Here is a 17994-nt window from a genome sequence, read left to right as displayed (position 1 = left end):
AGGACTCCAGGATCATGACCTGAGCCGAAGGCACACGCTTAACAACTGAGCCACCGAGGAGCCCTTTAATAAAGTATTTCTAATGACATTTTGAGGTCTGAGCATATTGCCTTGAGCAATCTGGGTTACATTTTTAACTTTTTACCACATTATCAGTAAATGTCCTTTGAAAAGAATAACGGGTCTTCACCATCGGGTGGTTGACCAATGCAAAAATATTTCTTAAACAAATCAAAAACACACAGTGTTTTATGAAAGAGGTTGATAAAACAAGGAAAATAGAAGTCTAATATCTCCAAGGTACTAGATAAATACCTTAATTGTTGAGCATTAAAGTTCTAATATATGACAAATATTTTACCATTATGTTTGTGAATAAACAACCTGAGTATAGTAAAAATAAGGTTTGTAAAGGTACTGAAGAGTTTATTCCACTAAACAGGAAATATTATATTCACTATATTACCCTGTATTTACACACTAAATTATTTTTACCATCTTTTAAAAAAGATTTCATTATTTATTTGAAAGAAGGGGGAAAATAGAGCATGAAATGCGGAGGAAGGGACAGAGGGAAAGGAGAAGCAGACTCCCTGCTGTGCAGGGAGTCTGATTCAGGACTCAGTCTCAGGATCCTGGGATCATGACCTGAATTGAAGGCACACACTTCACTGAGCTGCCCAGGCACCCCCTGCATTCTAAATTTTCTAGCCTCTGAGTTACTGTTGAAAAAATGGCTTCAAGTGGATTTGCAAGCCATTGGAGAACTGGATTCATTTTTTCTTTCTAAAGACAAGATCCCAGACAGCCTATTACCCTAGAGTAATGAATATATATTCAATAAATGTTGAATGAACCAATGTGTGAGTGCTTTCCTTGGGTTTTTATAGAATCAAGGGAGCGAAGGCAGCATATCAGTCAAGAATGAACATTTTTACTTTGAAACAAGGAAGACAATTTATTGTAGTGAGATTACACTGAAATTCTATATATGGTCCCCAATGCATATAAAGTAATTTCCTGCCCACTGTTGGAAAAGATATTACTAAGCCACAAAGAAATTCAAAGTGCTATAAATCAGTTAATATTGATTATTGCATTTTTACTCATCTATCCAAATTGAAAAAGATGGTTGAAAGGACAATTTAAGTACTTTTCATAAATTTTAGCAAATAGATTTTTCATTTACTGGAGTTTGTAATGCCTTTGATAACTCCAAACACCGAAGTCTATTCCTTGCAGTCTGCTCCTTTTTCTTACCGTGTGAGTAATATCACAAAGCTGCTTACCGGAGTAAACTTCTAACAGAGATTTAAACATTTTCCCCTAAATGGGGTTTGTGGAAAATATGAAAAATGGCATGACATTTAAGGCAACGTGAAAATAGAAGAAAAATTATTTTTGAACACTAATAGAAAAGTGCTCCAGGAGGCAGAGAACAGCAATGCCATTTACTGTAAGTTCACAAACAAATATACACACAGTCATGTAGACATCTTTGCACCTAACACCTTGTATTCACTGAATAATTTTATACACTTTCTATACACTTTTATACACACTTTATACACTTGCTACATGTTGCCCAAATTCAGGCACACACAGACACTACCTGAGTGCCCTTGCATAGCTAGCCCCGCTGAGGAGGGCTTACAACTTCTCTAAAGGAGCTTATTCTCGACTTTCTTGGAAACAGAGTCTAAAGCAGTTCTTCATACAGTCATGCATTTACAAAGATACCGCAAGCCATGGTGTCTGCTTGGCCTTCCTAAATGTAGGATTCTTTAGCATACTGGAGCTGGTCAGCCTCAAAGGCCGGCTGACTACATCGCCATACTCGGTGGTCCAGCTCAGTCTTCTGTTTTGACTCAGACATATGTCTCAGGTGGTGCGGCTCCGGTCTCCCTGTGACAGTCACTTGTCCTATCATTTCGATAGAAGTGTGGACAGTCCTGCTGTGCTTCCAACTCTCAGTCCTGGGAGATAGTCTGTGCCTGTAGAGTGGCTCTTGACTGCATATGTCTCTTGAGTTCCCTTTGTGATACAAAGTTAGGAGAGGTGGTAGTTGAGTGTCCTGGCTGAGCATTCTAGCCCTCATGCTGCCAACTGTTTGGCCCCCGTAGTCCAAGAGGTCCAATGCCTGGCACCGAATGGCCTCTTCATAAGATGGCGGACTCCCAGGGCTTCTCTGGTCCACTTGCTGGAACACATCCTCTACTGAGAGGGCATAGGATCTGGAGCTAAAGTCTAGAGCTGTTTGGCCCTGAATTTCAGAAAAGTTCTCCTGGATGATTCGCCCAGCAAGCTGGCTTTCTTTTTTAAAGCCTTTCTTTACTTGGTCTCTTGTAAAGCCTTTGGATTTCACAGACACACAGCTGGGGGTTTTGGTCAACACTCTTTTGTGAGAGGCAAAGGAGAATGACATGGAATGTTTTTTAATCTCTCTGTTGGGCTTAATTTTCTCTGCCTTTGTGAAAGACTGATGTCTGGTGAAGAAATTTCTTTTGGGACTGGAAGGAGAAGCCACGGGGGAGCTGTCGGAGGAAGCATCCAGAGAGCCACTGGAGGCAGCTTTGGGTGCCAGTCCCCACAGTAACCCCAAACCCTGAGTCGAGTTCTTCACCTTCAGGTCCGGTGGCCTCTGGGTTTTGCCTTCAGCTGCAGGAAACACCTCCTCTGGAAACGGGTCTTCCGTTTCCTCACCTTCCAAACAAGCCCCTGCCTGGGCCATGGTGAAGTCGTCCTCACTTCGTGTTAGTTTTTGGTGAGTTTTCTGGCTCTCGAGGCTCTCCTGGGAGGAGGACATGTTGGGCTCTGAGTAGCTTCTGTCTGGCTCCCTGAGGGAGTTTTTCAGCTTGGCTACAGTGCTGACAATGGGCTCCGGCCTCAACTCCCAAGTGAGCTGTGGGCTCCTGGGCTCCCTGTCGGCAGCCGTCTCCAAGAGCACCTGGGGCTGCCTGTTTGGGGAGCTGATGGCACCGCTAGATTCCACGTCAGGGTCATTGCTGTCATAGGCTGAGTCATTCTGTAGCGTTGACACATCTGGAGGAAGTTAAGGGACAGTTGAGTTTCTGGGTCAGTTTCTTTGAGAAATAAACTTTAGTACCACCATTCACCCTACTTGTATCAAGGATGGCACTAGGTAATCTGGTGAAGCTACTCTGGGGCTTGATACAAAAGAAATCTGTCACATTAAAATTGTGTTTCTTTCCTAGTTTGAGGTGCAGAGAGAAGTAGGAAAAGGAAATATGAGTGAGAGAATGAGCATGAGAAAAGGCACAAAACAATGTTTTCATTGAACATTTGTTGATCTTAAATTTTAAAAAAAATTAATCCTTTAATAACTTTTGATTGGATCCATTCCATTTTAATGGACCCATGTCCCATTATGTGGAAACAACCCTCTAGCGAAAGGTAACTTAGTAAAATCAGCGGTTCTTTATGATTCAGAAAGAAGCTGAAGGAGTGTCAGCTGAGTGAGGGGACTGCAGGAAAATTTGAGAGCAAGTTTCCATGTTAATGGCATCCTATGAATTTGACTTGGTGACTTGGGCAGGTAAATTCTGCTTCATATACCAGAGATACTCTACGTGATTGGCAGATTGGAATGGATGCCCCCTCACAACCACAAGCAATCGAGAACACATTTGGTACCTGAACTGTCAGTGTGTTCCAGGGAGTCATGAGAAGCAGTACTGGAATGTGCCGGAATGTTCTCCCCAAATATTTCCAAGCAATTATCGATGAGGAATTCCACTAATGTCTTAATCTGTGAGGAAAAAGAAACGAGTTTTCAGCCTAAAGACATCTTCCCTCTTTTTTAAAGGAAGGGGGGAAGGAATGGAGATATAATGAGGGTTCACAGTTAGGGAGGTGCCAAAATGTGCATAAGAGATCTTTATGTGTTTGAAAAGAACACAAAGGAAATTGGTAAAAATCATATATTAAAGTTATTTTTCAGACATGCATTTTTTGAGAATTAAAAAAAACCCTCTAACTAAAATTTTCATTCAAATAAGGAATTTACCAAACTGATAGTTGGACTGAGAGAGTACAATGCACAAATGAAAAAAACCCAACCAAACAAAAGGGCTCTTCTATCCTAGGAGACAGTGAGACTTAACTTTAACAAAGGACACCTTTGTTATCCTACTAGACAGGATTGTTCCATTTCATTAAACGCATAAATTCAAGCGAGCAGAACTGCGACAAAAGCATTTTGCATTTCATATTTCACTGCGAGCTTGAGTCAGCCAGAGAGACTCAGAGGCATCTTATCCGTTGCCTTTTTCAAACAGATGGTGAGATCATACACTGGGAGTTTCTCAGAGACTGGAACAAACCTTATTGTTCAAGTCTTTCTGGGCTTCGAAAGACAGGTGTTGGTCATTCTCTCGGGTCAGCATGTTGGGTCCGACGCAGATGGCCAGATTGCTGGCGTCCATCTTATTGACCTCGGAGTTCTTGCTGATCAGGTAGAGCACGGAGATCAGGTGCTTGAGCAGGAGGAAGTTGGGCCTGGGGAGCTTATCTGCAACCCTGGAATAAGGTTCAGGGAAGCTGGTTTTAGAGGAGGCTAATGATCTATCTCAGTTTTAGTGGAGCAAGTTGAAAGTTTCTGCTTAACCCAGACTTCCTTCAAAATGAGGAAGGTGCGTTGTCATGAGTAAGATTGTGAAATGTTCATTCAGACACTTCCAGTGGCAAGTGATGTGGAATGAAACTGGTTAACCATGAGATCTTAAAGAGCTAAGACACTGATCTTTATAGTTAGGACACCAATAACACAATCCTTAATTTGTATAGATCTTAGATTGGGAATCCTTAACTTCTACAACAGACTCCATAGTTGAATCCATTTTGGAAACTGTTTTGTAGAATAATCATGCAGCCATGCAGAATGTCTTTCTAAAACTGCAAGACTGGTATTTTGAGAGCACGATCATTTGCCTTTCTTGATCTGTGATCATCACACAAAGATTACCCATTTTTATGCCATTCCAAGAAATCTTTATGGAGAAGAAATCAGTTTCTAAGGGCATGTTCGTAAATATGGTCAAGTCACCACTTAAATGGGAACATTGGTACTAATGATAATGAGATGGGTAAAGCCTCGCTTTTTCAAAATAGGTAATGGTGACTCTAACAAAGGGACCGTTTTCACTTCTCTTAAGAAGTTACTATTATGGAAGAGCTTAATGTCTTTAGGAGAAACTTGCAGCAATCTTAGGATTTTCAATATGGGACAGATACTCTAATGCCTTCAATTCAATACTATTTCACTGGAAATATTTAGCCATTTGGGATAGTCATAACAAAGAGACTTTCATGGCATTTGGCAAAAGTGCTGATATTTTGAAGTTAGTGTTTGAGATTGTCTAGTAGCTAAAAGCTTACCATTGCATTTACAAATGTAATTGTTTTTGTTGTCTTTGGAATTTGTTTTAATAGAGTTTTCATTTTGGTTAATTAGGAGACTATGAAATATGCTGTGGAATTTTATGATCAAAACAATTCCTCCCAGATTGTTATCCTATGCTTCAATGGATGTTTTATGGGGGAATTGTTGCCTTTCTTGACACAAATCTATTAGGCTAAGGGTAACCCCACATTCCTACACTTGGCTACTTAGCCTGTTTTGAGGTTTTCCTCTGTGATTTTGTCTCAAACCTTCTGGAACTACTAATGGTTTTAGATTCCTCCACCTCTTGGGATTTGTGAATATTGAAGTCCACTTTCTCCTCTTTGAAAAAGTGCTTCCTTTCCTTTGGCTAAAACTACTTTAAAAGGAATGTCTATTGTACCTCATGACTTTTATTCTCGGTGTAGATAAATAATTCCACTCTGATTCTCTAAACATGTCAATATTCCTGCACTAATCAGAGAACTGTGTGAAGAATCAGAAGATGGAGACCATGAGGGCCTGGCCTCTGGCAAAGACTCTGGCCACTTACTGTTTGAGGGCCTCAATTTTGTCCTCCTCATTCTGCCTCTCCAGTGCGTCCATCCACTCCTCAAACAGGTCACATGAAAGTAGTTTCTGTGGGATACTTCTGAGGAAGTCCTGGAGGATGAAAGGGGGATGGTTGGGCCTGGTTAGGCTACACATGGCCTGGCATCTTCATCTTCCCCTTGCCTGGTCCAGCTCAGGGACCCTCTGATCATTCTACCACAGGCTGCGCCCCCTTTCTTCTGCATTGTTCACTGTAGGGAAATCTCTCAGCAACTTCCTGACAATGGACAGAGTGAGGTCATCATTTGAGGGGCTCCCAGCTTCAGGGGCATGGACTTGGCCTTTTCTCATCAGAATTTGGGGAGAATGTACTGTATCATTCTCTGTTGGAATCTGAGATCGTAGACACAGAGACGTTCATATAAGAAAAGAAAAGGCTTCTAAAAAACGAAAACCCAAACTAAAAAACTTGAACTCCCAGATCAGTTTACTTTGATTTGTAGGGAGAAGGGCCCATTTCTTATTTTCGGAGACGTAATGCGTCAGAGCCCACTGGCATATTATTGGCAGCAATGTCGTGACCTCACCTTAAAGACCACCGCCAGAAGATGCACAGGGAGACTTTTCAGATCCACCATGCCTCCCGAGTTGAGCTCCTCCTTTAGCTCTTTTCGGGCTTTCTCATTGGCTGCTTTCCTGAAGATCCCTTCCGTGAAAGGTCCTTGAAGGCACAGAATAGTGAGAATATCCTGTAGGAAAGAGATGTAGGAATAGGAAAGGGTTACTCTTACTTTGAATACACGAAGCCATGTGCTGCTACTACTCCATGAAAAATCTACGTGTAGGTATTGAAACGGTGCATGTGAACAGTAGCAAACTTCCCCTGTCATAGAGAATCCTCTCCATAAAAGACAGTTCTCTGGGATACCAACACAGTCTTTACAAGAGACCGTGAATGCCAGGTTTTCACAGCCCCAATGTTACCAACTTTCTCCCTCCACTGTGCTATTTTTTCTAAGAGGAGATAAGTTGTGAATGCTCTAATTTTGTACATTCTAAAATTATTTCCAATCTCTCTCCTTTCAAATCATTCTGTATAAACACTGGATTTCTGATCATATACTTTATACCCCATCTCTATCCATTGACTTCACAGAAGTTACACATCTTTTAGCATTCCTAACTCCACGAAATCAGGAAGATGGAAGGATAGATTTCTAGAATGTAAGTAGTTAGGTAGTCTCCTGACTGCACTCATATTGGAAACACCATTTCTAAAAGTGGAAAAACCTGAAGACTGGCCCCAGCAAGTTTAGCATGAGAATGATATTTAGAACTCCCAAGGATTTTTCACGTCTGACAAAAACCTGAAGTAGGTTTGCGGGTACATGCACTTACCTGAATGGGTCTGGGGAGTGTATCGTCCTCCCCACAGATGACTGACAACGGCTGATCAAACAGTGATGTTTTCAATTCAGGTTCAGAAGCCCCAGAAAAATCTGACAGAGCAGAAAGCCTTCTCATGAGAAAGGGCCAGGACAGCACCTTCTTTCTCTTCTTAATTTCTATAGCCAGGAAAAGGCAAAGAGAAAAATTAGATTCATAATTATTAAATTATTAAATAATTATTAAAATAATTAATAAAGCTCCATATAAGACAATTGATATTGTCAGCCACATAATGTCATCTGTGGTATGCCACAGGGGAAGGGGAGAATGATTTTGAAAAACTGAGAAAGCAAAGGGCATGAATTTTAATCTAGCAAAATGAACGCAAAAAGCAACCACATTGTTACCAGAGCAACCGCCCCTAAATATCAACACCCAGGTTCCTCAAAGCCTCCACCTTTCCTGTTTTTACTCTTCACTAGCTGTTTGCTTCAGAAAAGCAGCAAAACTAGCCGAGGAGATCCCAAACAACCATCTTCATATATTGACCTTAATAACTATGGTGGGTTTTTCTGATGTGAAATAGATTATTTTAATTTTCTCCTTTGCCTGGCAGCAAAAACAAACCTTAAGAGGAGAGGAAGTGACTTGCTCAAGATCTTTTTTTAAACTGAAGTTTGGTTGACATAGAATGTTACATTAGTTTCAGTCACGATGGGAAGCAATATGGAGTTTCCTCAAAAAATTAAAATAGAGGGGCGCCTGGGTGGCTCAGCGGGTTAAAGCCTCTGCCTTCGGCTCAGGTCATGATCCCAGCGTCCTGGGATCGAGCCCCGCATCGGGCTCTCTGCTTGGCTGGGAGCCTGCTTCCTCCTCTCTCTCTCTCTGCCTGCCTCTCTGCCTACTTGTAATCTCTATCTGTCAAAAAAATAAATCTTAAAAAAAAAATTAAAATAGAAATGCCCACCATCCAGTCATTTTACTGCTAGGTTTTACCCAAATAAAAAGAAAACATGAATTCAAAAAGTTTATGTGCACCACTGTGTCTATTGCAGCATTATTTACAATAGACAAGACATGGAAGCAGCCAAAGTGTCCATCGATGGATAAATGAATAAAGAAGATGCGGTGTTTAAATACAGCGGAATATCACTGACCCATAAAAAGGAATGGGATCTTTGCTGAAGATTGGGTTGAAGGCCCTTAGCTGGGCAGGCCAGTGCCGCTCGCAGCCGCACTAGCACCACTCAGCCGCTAGAAGGAGCTACATCCGTCTGTCTGCGGTTCCCTTCAGGATTTCCCCTGGGGCTGCTTGAGAACAAGGCGGGCACAAATTGCCACGGGAAGGCTTGAACCTAGACCCGGCGGCTGGGAATCATCAGTAAAACATGAGTGAGATGTTCTTTCTCTGCAAAATCCTGAAGGCATGTATGCAATGGGCATTGCATCTCGCACGTTTCCTTCTTTTTATTGTCCCTCTTTCTCCTTCTCTTGTTTTCCCCTACACATAAATGCATCGCAGCATGTTTCCACACTGGCAAGTGGAAGAGGATGGACAGAGAAGTGGTTTGTCCCTTACAGTTCAGGAGAACTGGGTCACGGTTATGTGATACGAAACACGGTACGAAAACAGGGAAGAGTGGATGGTGGGATTCTGGGAGTTGGAGATCAGCACCAATTGTTTCAGGGATTCTTACATCCATTCTCCATCAGAGAAGGAAGAAAAGGGAAAAGGAACTGTCTGGTTTTCATATGTATGTCTGCTTTAATTGTCAAAACAGAAGGGGCTAGGAGATCGGACCCCACTAAAAGCCCCTGGGAGAGCTGGGGGCTTGGCTGTAGGAAGGATCTTTTCTGTCAGCGTGCCCTGATGCTCTAGCGAGCCAGAGTCTGCCAGCCACTGAAGGGTTAATGTTCTGTGGTCTTTAAAAGAACACTTAAAAAAAGAAATTCCTAGTAGGGTAGAGTACTGTGGTTTTGCAAACCAAGAACATTTGTTGTTAGCACTTACATAAAAGACCGGTTTGTTTTCAAAACTCACCAATTAGCTGGCAAATATTATCTTCACTCTCACATGATGCCAACAGAGGATGTTCCTTGATATTGTTCTAAAAAAATATTTACTTTCGTTAAAAATGACTGAGGAGATCTACCCAATCTTTCCCCACAAAATATGTGTACAACATTTTATTCATATTAAAATGATGTTAAATTAAAATTAAAAATTAAAAAAATTAAAAATTAGTCAATCAAGTCCCATGATCTTTTTCTAATTTCTGGAATCAATAATAAAGTCTTGATTATCATCATATAAGACCCCGATTAGTGTATTTAATTAACTACATTTAGGATGTTAATTTTCTACTCTAAGAATTATACAACCCAAACAATACTGATAGAAACACAAAGTTTTCCATATTCTCACAGTGAAGATGAAAAATTTTTTAAAATTGCTCTCTTACCTCTGACTGACATTCAATCAATGTCTCCATGTTATTGGCATTTAGTGTTTTTGACTGAAAGAGAAAAAAATTAAGTTAGTAAAGGTCATTTGACTATGACCTCTGGAAAATATGAATTAAGAAATATAAGAGGGGTACGCACAGCATTGCGGCTGCTTATCAGCTTCATTAGATTCGGGGCTGACTGTCCGGGGACCAATGTTGCTCCCGTGTGGCCTTGGCTCTGCCTATGAGAAATCGCATGGGGGAGAATGAGGAGGGAGACCCGTGATAAGTTGGCCAACTTTGGTGCCAAAACACAAACTCTGAAACTATTAGATAGAGAAGTTTTCATTCAAAGTCTGTGATGTGTTTCCAGATGTCTTCAGCTATCAAGAACAGCACCTAAGCACACCTATTTCTAAACTTTTTAAGCCCAATATCTTTACTATGCCAGACTTTATTATTCATTTATTCTACTCCCATCAACAGATAATCTAACAATCATATGAGAACTAACATTTTTGGGGGGAGGAGCTCACGTTGTCAGGTACTGTGTAAAGTGCTCTTCCCGGATTAGCTCCTCTAGCTCCCAGAGCAAAACACTTATTCCCAGTGAACATAAAACAAAGTAAACATGGATAGAATTCCTATACCAAAAGAGTGCAGGCTTCACGCTGAAGATAAGCTTTTAACGCTCAGCTGCTTTAACATGATTTGCAGCATGTTTTGGGGTACGGCAGTTTTCTGTTGGAGGTGCTCTCAAAGACCAGTGATCTGCCAGCTAGCTAATTTTCCAGTTATATTAATTTATGGTACTTACCCTCAGAGGGCCTCCAGCCAGAGTTCTCTTATCTCCGGGGAACCGTGCAAAACGGGAGAAACAGCATAACACTCTGCTCGTCCTAATCCACTGACAGAGAGAGGAAAACTGAACTGCTCTAACTTCACGTGTTCTGCGTTATAAACGAGAGGGGGCGGGCAGGTGGAAATTCAGAATATTACTGAGACCGGAAAGAACATCATGGGTTGTCACCCAGACATAGCTAAGCCAGACGCTGGGGAGCTCTCACTTCCTCATTCCTTTTAGGGCAGCTCTGTTCTTTTTCTTCTTTTGACACTTCAAAAGTAAAAAAAAAAAAAAATCTATAAACTACTAAGGGTGGAAAAGATGACATATGGCCCATAGGTGAAGGCTCTGATTAATGTCACAGGTGGGATGTGTGAATAAGAAATTGTGTTATTCTGTAATAAACACCATTTTATTTCATAAAGTGATTTCGGGTACCCTGATTTTGTATCCTGTTTGGGTGCTGTCTCCCTTCCCACCCACCATTGACTCGATTCATCAGTCACCATATATTGCCTAGCAATCCTGTGGGGGCAGGATGCTCCAGACACTCTGCCTCGTCTGAGAAATGATCACCATCAGTTTCCTTTGGAATTAGGAAGAGTCCAGTAAAGCCAGCTGCCAAAATACTAACTCCCCTTCTCCTTTCCCTAACGCCTAGTTAAAATCGTTAATACTTAATTGGTAGTTAGACCATCTCTAATCCTGACATGGAAGGGAAACCAAGAATTCCTTTCTTTAAAAAAAAGACTATATTTATTTATTTGAGAGAGAGAGTGAGAGAGAGTGTGAGTGGGAGGAGGGGTGCTGAGAGACAGAGGGAGAGGGAGAAACAGACTCCCCATTGAGCAGGGATCCTGATGCAGGGCTTGATCCCAGGACACAGAGATCATGACCTGAGCTGAAGACAGATGCTTAACCCACTGAGCTACTCAGGCACTCCCAAAATTCCTTTGATCAGACCAATTTCAAGTAGAAAGGAGATGGTGAATTTCATCTGTAGATCCTTTCTGGATAAGAGAAAATCTCTGGTCTTTTCTGTGGCTAAAAGGTTATATATAAAATAACTCAAGTACCCGAGGAGCAGGATGTGACAGCCACTGGGACATCTTTACACAGTGGAGTGTTCCCTGGCACTGAGCATGCGTGGTCTATAACTAAGCATCCAACAGTGTGGTTGGGTCTCACCATATCACACTGAGCTAAAGAAGCCAGACACAGAGGAGTACACCTTGAATGCAAAGCAAATTCATCCGTGCTGTTAGGAGCCAATCTGTGCTATGACACCAGTATCCCTGGGGTGGGTAGGGACCACAGGGGGCCAGAGATGGTTTTGTGATGCTCCATCTCCTGACCTGGACACTATTGTGTCATGTTCGCATTTCAACTCTTCAACAAAAAATTAAAACTACCTTGTCTTGATTCATCATCAGAAGACTTTAAATTCCAAGACTTTTTCAGATTGATCGTTCTATTGTCTTTATACCAAAATGAAGTCATGATTAGGCATTCTTCGGAAGCCTGAAGCACAGAGCAGTTAAAATTCGCCCCTAACTCAGTGCTTCGGTGGGGGTGCTCAGGTCTCCGGCTGGAGGTTCCCTCTCTGAAAACTGCCACAGAACCAGAGTTTATAGCTGTGTCCCCACAGAGTCTGTGCACGGTCCTGCCTTTCATCCTCTCTCCTGCCTTCACAAAACTTCAGAATGACTCATTGACTTTTTTTATTATCAAAAAGGGCATATATGCTCTTCCTAGCCTAGAGACAGGCAGGTAGTAGGTACTCAGGAAATAATTTCTGAACAAATACTTTTACATGTAAATTAGTCATTCTTTACACTAATATGTATTTCATGAAAAATTTTTTTTCATATGGCATACTTTTGGGGGTTTTCTCTTTTTTTAATAGAGTAGGTTTTCTTTTTTTTTTTTTTAAGATTTTTATTTATTTATTTGACAGAGAGAAAGACCACAAGTAGGCAGAGAGGCAGGCAGAGAGAGGGGAAAGCAGGCTGAGCAGACAGCCCGATGCGGGGCTTGATCCCAGGACCCTGAGATCATGACCTGAGCCAAAGGCAGAGGCTTAACCCACTGAGCCACCCAGGCGCCCCCTTTTGGGGGTTTTCTAAGAAATTTAATGTAGGTATTGCTCTAACAACTTAATGCTTCAGTACTCAATCTAAATATTTCAAGTGAAGACCATATTTTTTTCTTCTTTCTATTAGGTACTATACCCCACAATACACATTCTACTAGTGGGTTATTTATTTTATTTTGTTTTTTAAAGATTTTTAAAATTTATTTATTTGACAGACAAAGATCACAAGTAGGCATAGGCAGAGAGAGAGAGGGGGAAGCAGGCTCCCTGCCAAGCAGAGAGCTTGATGCGGGGCTTGATCCCCAGGACACTGGGATCATGACCCAAGCCAAAGGCAGAGAGTTTAACCCACTGAACCACCCAGGCGCCCCTCTACTAGTGGTTTAAAGACTGGTTTTGTTTTTGTTTTGCCATGCAATTCTATAGTCATGGGGAGACGAACCTAGAATCCTGATGTATAAAATGTAAAAAAACATTTTTAAGGGGTGTCTGGGTGGTTCCCTTGGTTAAGCGTCTGACTCTTGATTTTGGTTCAGGTCATGATCTCTGGGTCATGGGACCAAACCCCTCTTAAGTGCTACACTCAGTAGGGAGTCTGCTTGAGTCCCTCTAATGACACAAATGTCCCTCACTATAAACTCAGCCATCAAAATACGGCAATGGAGAAAAATGAGAAAGTTAGTTGGATAGAAGGAAAGTACTATTTAGCTGTGGATATGTAATCCCAAAGCTTTTTGAATTAAAAAAAAATCTTTATTCACGTTTTAAACATCACCAATGGACCCTGACATGTTTTAAAGTAATCTATACTCAACATAGGGCTCGAACTCATGACCCCAAGATCAATAGTCGCATGTTCTACCAACGAGGTGAGTCAAGTGCCCCCCCACCAGAACTTTCTGAATTTTTAAGTGAGATTTGATTGTTGCTGGGGTAATTTTTTTTTATTATGTAGAGAATCATGTTTTTAAATTTATTATGAAATAGACTAAGAATTAGACCTAAATAAATGTGTTTATTTCAGTAACAGCTCTTGAAAGAGGAATAACGGTTTACGTGTGTGTTAATGCTATTGTGGTGACTTTGGACATTTATAAAGAAGAAGTGATTAAAATGCAAGTGCTATAAATTACATTGGGCATAAAATTTCCTGTAACTTAGTTAATTTTCTTCTTCCTCTCTCCTCCTCCCCTTCTTCTTCCTCTTCTTTTTTAATTTTTATTTTTTAAAGGTTTTATTTATTTATTTGACAGAGAGAGAGAGAGAGAGACAGTGAGAGGAGAGTACAAGCAGGGGGAGTGGAAGAGGGAGAAGCAGGCTTCCCGCTGTGCAGGAGCCTGATGGGGGGCTCGATCCCAGAACTCTGGGCTCATGACCTGAGCCGAAGGCAGACGCTTAACGACTGAGCCAGCCAGGTGTCCATCTTCTTCCTCTTCTTATTCTGTGACTGAATTATGGGACTAGACATGGACATTTGTTGGCATTGAATTTCAGGACTGAATAGGTTTTAAGTGAGAAACTAATTTAATGTCCTATCCCTAGTTTGATGTTTTCACTTCTGCAGCACCCCCACCAAATTGTCTCTTGATGATTGCCCTCCAAGTACTCCTGTGCTGAGGACGTGGCCTTTCCCGGGTAAGCTCTTCTCTATTCTGGCAGAAGGCTTCTGGATATGTCAAAGGGGAGCCCACCTCCCCAAAATTGTCCTGTCTTAAATCCCATCCCATTCTAAGAGAGTTTTCAGCTTCCTCTGCTTAGCCCTTGCCAGCTCCTAACTTTCGCCTCAAGCATACAAGCCTTTTTGAAATGAAATGACCCCTGAGCCTTCATCGTCTCAGTAGGAAATGTTCTTTTAAACATCACTTTAGTTTTGAGCAGCCATCCTTAGCTCTGCATTCTGGAGTGTGAGACCTACTTATTTAATTAACACCTACTATGTGCTGTATACCGTGCAGTATTTTCAAGTCCCTTATCTCACATAATGACTAAAACAATGCTCTGAGTATGTCATTCTCCATGGCTTACAGATGAGACAGCTGGGGCTCCATGGGTTAGTTAGCTCTCCCAAGGTCGTGCCACTGGGTTTGAACCTTACTCTTTCCTGTTTCTCTCAAGGATCATCCTTCAAGGGATTTATTTATAAATGGAAACAAGAAAGCTAGACCTATTCATCCATTTATGCCAGATGAGTCCTTGTGAATCCTTCTAGGGAACTCTTCTTACCTAGCAGAGAGAGTCAGATTTAGCCATTGTCCTGAAACTTCCAATCTCCTTCTGTTTGTTTCTCCCTCCCTTCCTCCCTCCCTCCTTCCCCTTCCTTCCCTCCTTCCTTTGAATTTTATTTGTTTGGGAGAGAGAGAGATCATGATCCGGGGGGAGGAACAGAGGGAGAGGGAGAAGCAGACTCCTCACTGGGCAGAGAGCCCAATGAGGGACTCGATCCCAGGACCCTGAGATCATGACCTGAGCCGAAGATAGTTGCTTAACCAACGGAGCCACCCAGGTGCCCCTCCTTCAGTTAGTTTCTTTAATCATCATAAAGAAAACACAATTTATGTCACCTTAAAAAATATATAGCACTGAAGGCTCAGTGACGTGCAGAAACTGCTACATTGACAGATTAGAACTTTCCACTTGTCGGCAATTCTTCGTCAAACTACCATGCCCACTTCGACAAAGAAGGGAGGTGCTGAGCTATCTGGGGTGGAAGTGAGCCATAAACGGGGCCATGGAAATGCGTGTCAGGACCCACAGCGTTTGCTAAACAGGAATACCTTTTTCTTATTGGCTAGATCGTTGATAAGGGACCCCAAAGGGAGGCGTTCTTGGAGCCTCTGGGAGATGTTGACAGTCACCATCTAATTAATAGGTGTGTTTGTGACTGATGGAAAGTCACCATGAGCTGTTTAGTACGGGTGGAGGATGGAGGAGATGTCGTCCTACCGTTAGTGCTGGCTTATCCAGCATATGGTTCCCACGGTGGAGATAGAGTGGGAGGGGCAGGTCCTGCTGAGCTGGGTCCAAAAATCTCAGAGTAAGTTTGGCAGTTTTCCCAGCCATCGGAGAAACATTTGTAAATACAGTATGAAATGTATAGGCAGGCGTATATATGTATATCTATAGACACACACACACACACTCACATGGAAGGATCAGCTTTACTCTCTCCGTAGTCTTGCAATACAATTACAATTTCCTTAGAAATTACAATACAAATACGATTTCCTTAGAAAAGCAAGCTCTTGTCCTGTGTGACGTGAGGTTTCTGAACAGGGAAAGGGAACTTACGTGGCTTTGGCCAGCAGACAGAAACCGGCAAGATAGCTGCTTCTTACCCCAGGACTTTTATTAGCTCCTGATCACAACCGATTTTTCTCCAAGAATTGGCTTTGTTTCTACTGTGGCGACTTTCTAGACGATAAACCCTGCGTCAGGGACTGAGATTTCTGTGCCAAGAGAGCTCAGTTACTACTTCAGTCCTGACCACTGTGTGTCATGCCTGTCGGAAGCCAACTCCAGGACCAGTCTCTTCCTTCCCAGCTCACTTTTCCCTCTGCCCCTGGACCACCCGGTGGCCTGGAGCCCCGCCCCCCGCCCCCCGCCCTTAACTGCAGTGATAGCAACTCTTTCCTGCGAAGAGGATTGTTTTCCCAGAGACGTCACAGTTCCCTAGAGGACGTCTACATCAGCCACTGCCTGGCTGCCTAATGACTGATTGATACATTGATCTTCCAGAAAGTTCTTCAAGTTACCAAAAAAAAAAAAAAAAAAAAATTAAAAAGCTCTTCAGCCTTTTCTCCGATCATGCCTCCTCCACTCTCCCTGACTTGTCAGAGTCTGTTGTTCCCAAACCTGTGTTCCTGCCTCTCCAGGCCTGTGAGGAAGCTGTTCCCCACCTGGGATGCTGGTCAGCACATGTTTGTCTTTCAGAGCAGCTGCCTTTTCCTCCCACTGAGTCCTCTTTAAGTCCCCTTTTCTCCAAGAGCACCCCACAGACTCTTCCAGAAGAAGTGAGGCTCCCTTCCCGCTTCTGCAACAGCAGCTCACCGGTGCCTCCAGCAAGCAGGGGCCAATTTTCCCCTCTTGTCCTTACGAGCGCCTTCACGGTACTCTGCACGGGGCTGGCATTTATTACTCACTGTTTGGTTCTTTTCCACGTGAAAATGAAGCACTTGACTCTCACTGTATGTTTACTGGTAGGTATCGCAGTGTTACTTAGGCTGCGTGACTGCTTGCCTCCCGGAGAAAGACCTTCTCTTGATTGGGATGGAACCGCGCACGTGAGCTGCGATTAGTGTGAGGAGGACGTGTTCCTGCAGGCCTTGCTCTGGGGACCCGCAGGCTTACGTGATGCCAGCACTGTGGACTTGGGACCCTGGCCTCCGGGATGGTGACTTCTGTCAATGAACTTGGAGAGCAACTGACTGTCTCTCTGTCTCTGCATGGACCGAAGCCGCCCCTCCCAGAAGGAGGAAATCTCCACGTAGGCCCATCTGGGACCCTCTAGCTCTGTCTGCCCCAGGCGCGTGGACGCATGACTGTCCTGGGGCCATGTTCCACAACGCATGCAGGCCGAGGAGGCCCAGGAGCCAGGACTGGGAAAAAAGAGCTGAAGGACCGTGGAGTGGACTCTCACCCAAGGCTCGGCCGCCCTCTGCTGCGAAATCGCTGCTGTCCGCGTGGATCCTCCAGCCAGCCTGGGCCTTGGTGCTCACCATCAAATGAAGGCATGGGTCTCAGTCATCTGCCAGGTGCTTCGACACAGTGACTGGGTGAGTGGATCAGAAATAAAGCTCCTTGGGCACCTGGGTGGCTCAGTGGGTTAAGCAACTGCCTTCCACTCAGGTCATGATCCTGGAGTCCCAGGATCGAGTCCCACATTGGGCTTCCTGCTTCTCCCTCTGACCTCTCCCCTCTCATGCGCACTCTCTCTCATAAATAAATAAATAAAATCTTTTTTAAAAAAAGGAAGAAGTAAAAAGAAGAAATAAAGTTCCTCGCTGCATCTCCTCTAAGAAACCCAGAGGAAGGTCTGTGGGTGTGTGACAGGGGCTGCAAGAGACATTCCAACCCTTCCCAGCCTGGGACAGAGGGCAGGCGGGGACTTGGTCCGGCCTAGAGTAAATCCAGTCCGTGTCCTTAAAGCTTATTTCTTTTCCTGGAAAAGAGCTGTCCTCCCGTCAGATTTGAACTCATGCTGTCATATGAGGGTTATCTGGATGTCTTTGTGGGTTGCGGGGACCATGGTGTCCCTGAAATATTGCAG

General features: G+C 43.0%; 1 protein-coding gene across 1 annotated transcript; it reads right to left on the bottom strand.

The window, feature by feature from the left end:
- Positions 1 to 948: 948 nt before the first annotated feature.
- LOC123941201 (T cell activation RhoGTPase activating protein) lies at positions 949 to 10744 on the bottom strand. Its single transcript, XM_046004117.1, has 10 exons — positions 10607 to 10744; positions 9947 to 10031; positions 9805 to 9858; positions 9384 to 9450; positions 7352 to 7518; positions 6541 to 6702; positions 5955 to 6064; positions 4344 to 4539; positions 3655 to 3769; positions 949 to 3042 (listed from the first exon to the last, which is right to left on the bottom strand). Exons 2-10 carry the CDS (start codon positions 9971 to 9973, stop codon positions 1769 to 1771), a joined length of 2172 nt encoding a protein of 723 aa, XP_045860073.1. The 5' UTR covers positions 9974 to 10031; positions 10607 to 10744; the 3' UTR covers positions 949 to 1768.
- Between the last annotated feature and the right edge of the window lie 7250 nt (positions 10745 to 17994).

This window comes from Meles meles, chromosome 5 (genome assembly GCF_922984935.1).
Source record: "Meles meles chromosome 5, mMelMel3.1 paternal haplotype, whole genome shotgun sequence".
In the NCBI taxonomy this organism is placed as follows: domain Eukaryota; kingdom Metazoa; phylum Chordata; class Mammalia; order Carnivora; family Mustelidae; genus Meles; species Meles meles.
This window is presented reverse-complemented; position numbering and strand designations above follow the sequence as displayed.

What these genes read in the sequence shown, in the direction of transcription:
- LOC123941201 (XM_046004117.1), bottom strand. Translation starts at nt 9,973, where the DNA reads ATGAAGCTGATAAGCAGCCGCAATGCT. An exon ending in CACTCCCCAGACCCATTCAG is followed by an intron (nt 6,703 to 7,351) that starts GTAAGTGCATGT and finishes TCTTTCCTACAG; the next exon opens with GATATTCTCACTATTCTGTG. An exon ending in TTCTGGCGGTGGTCTTTAAG is followed by an intron (nt 6,065 to 6,540) that starts GTGAGGTCACGA and finishes TTCATCCTCCAG; the next exon opens with GACTTCCTCAGAAGTATCCC.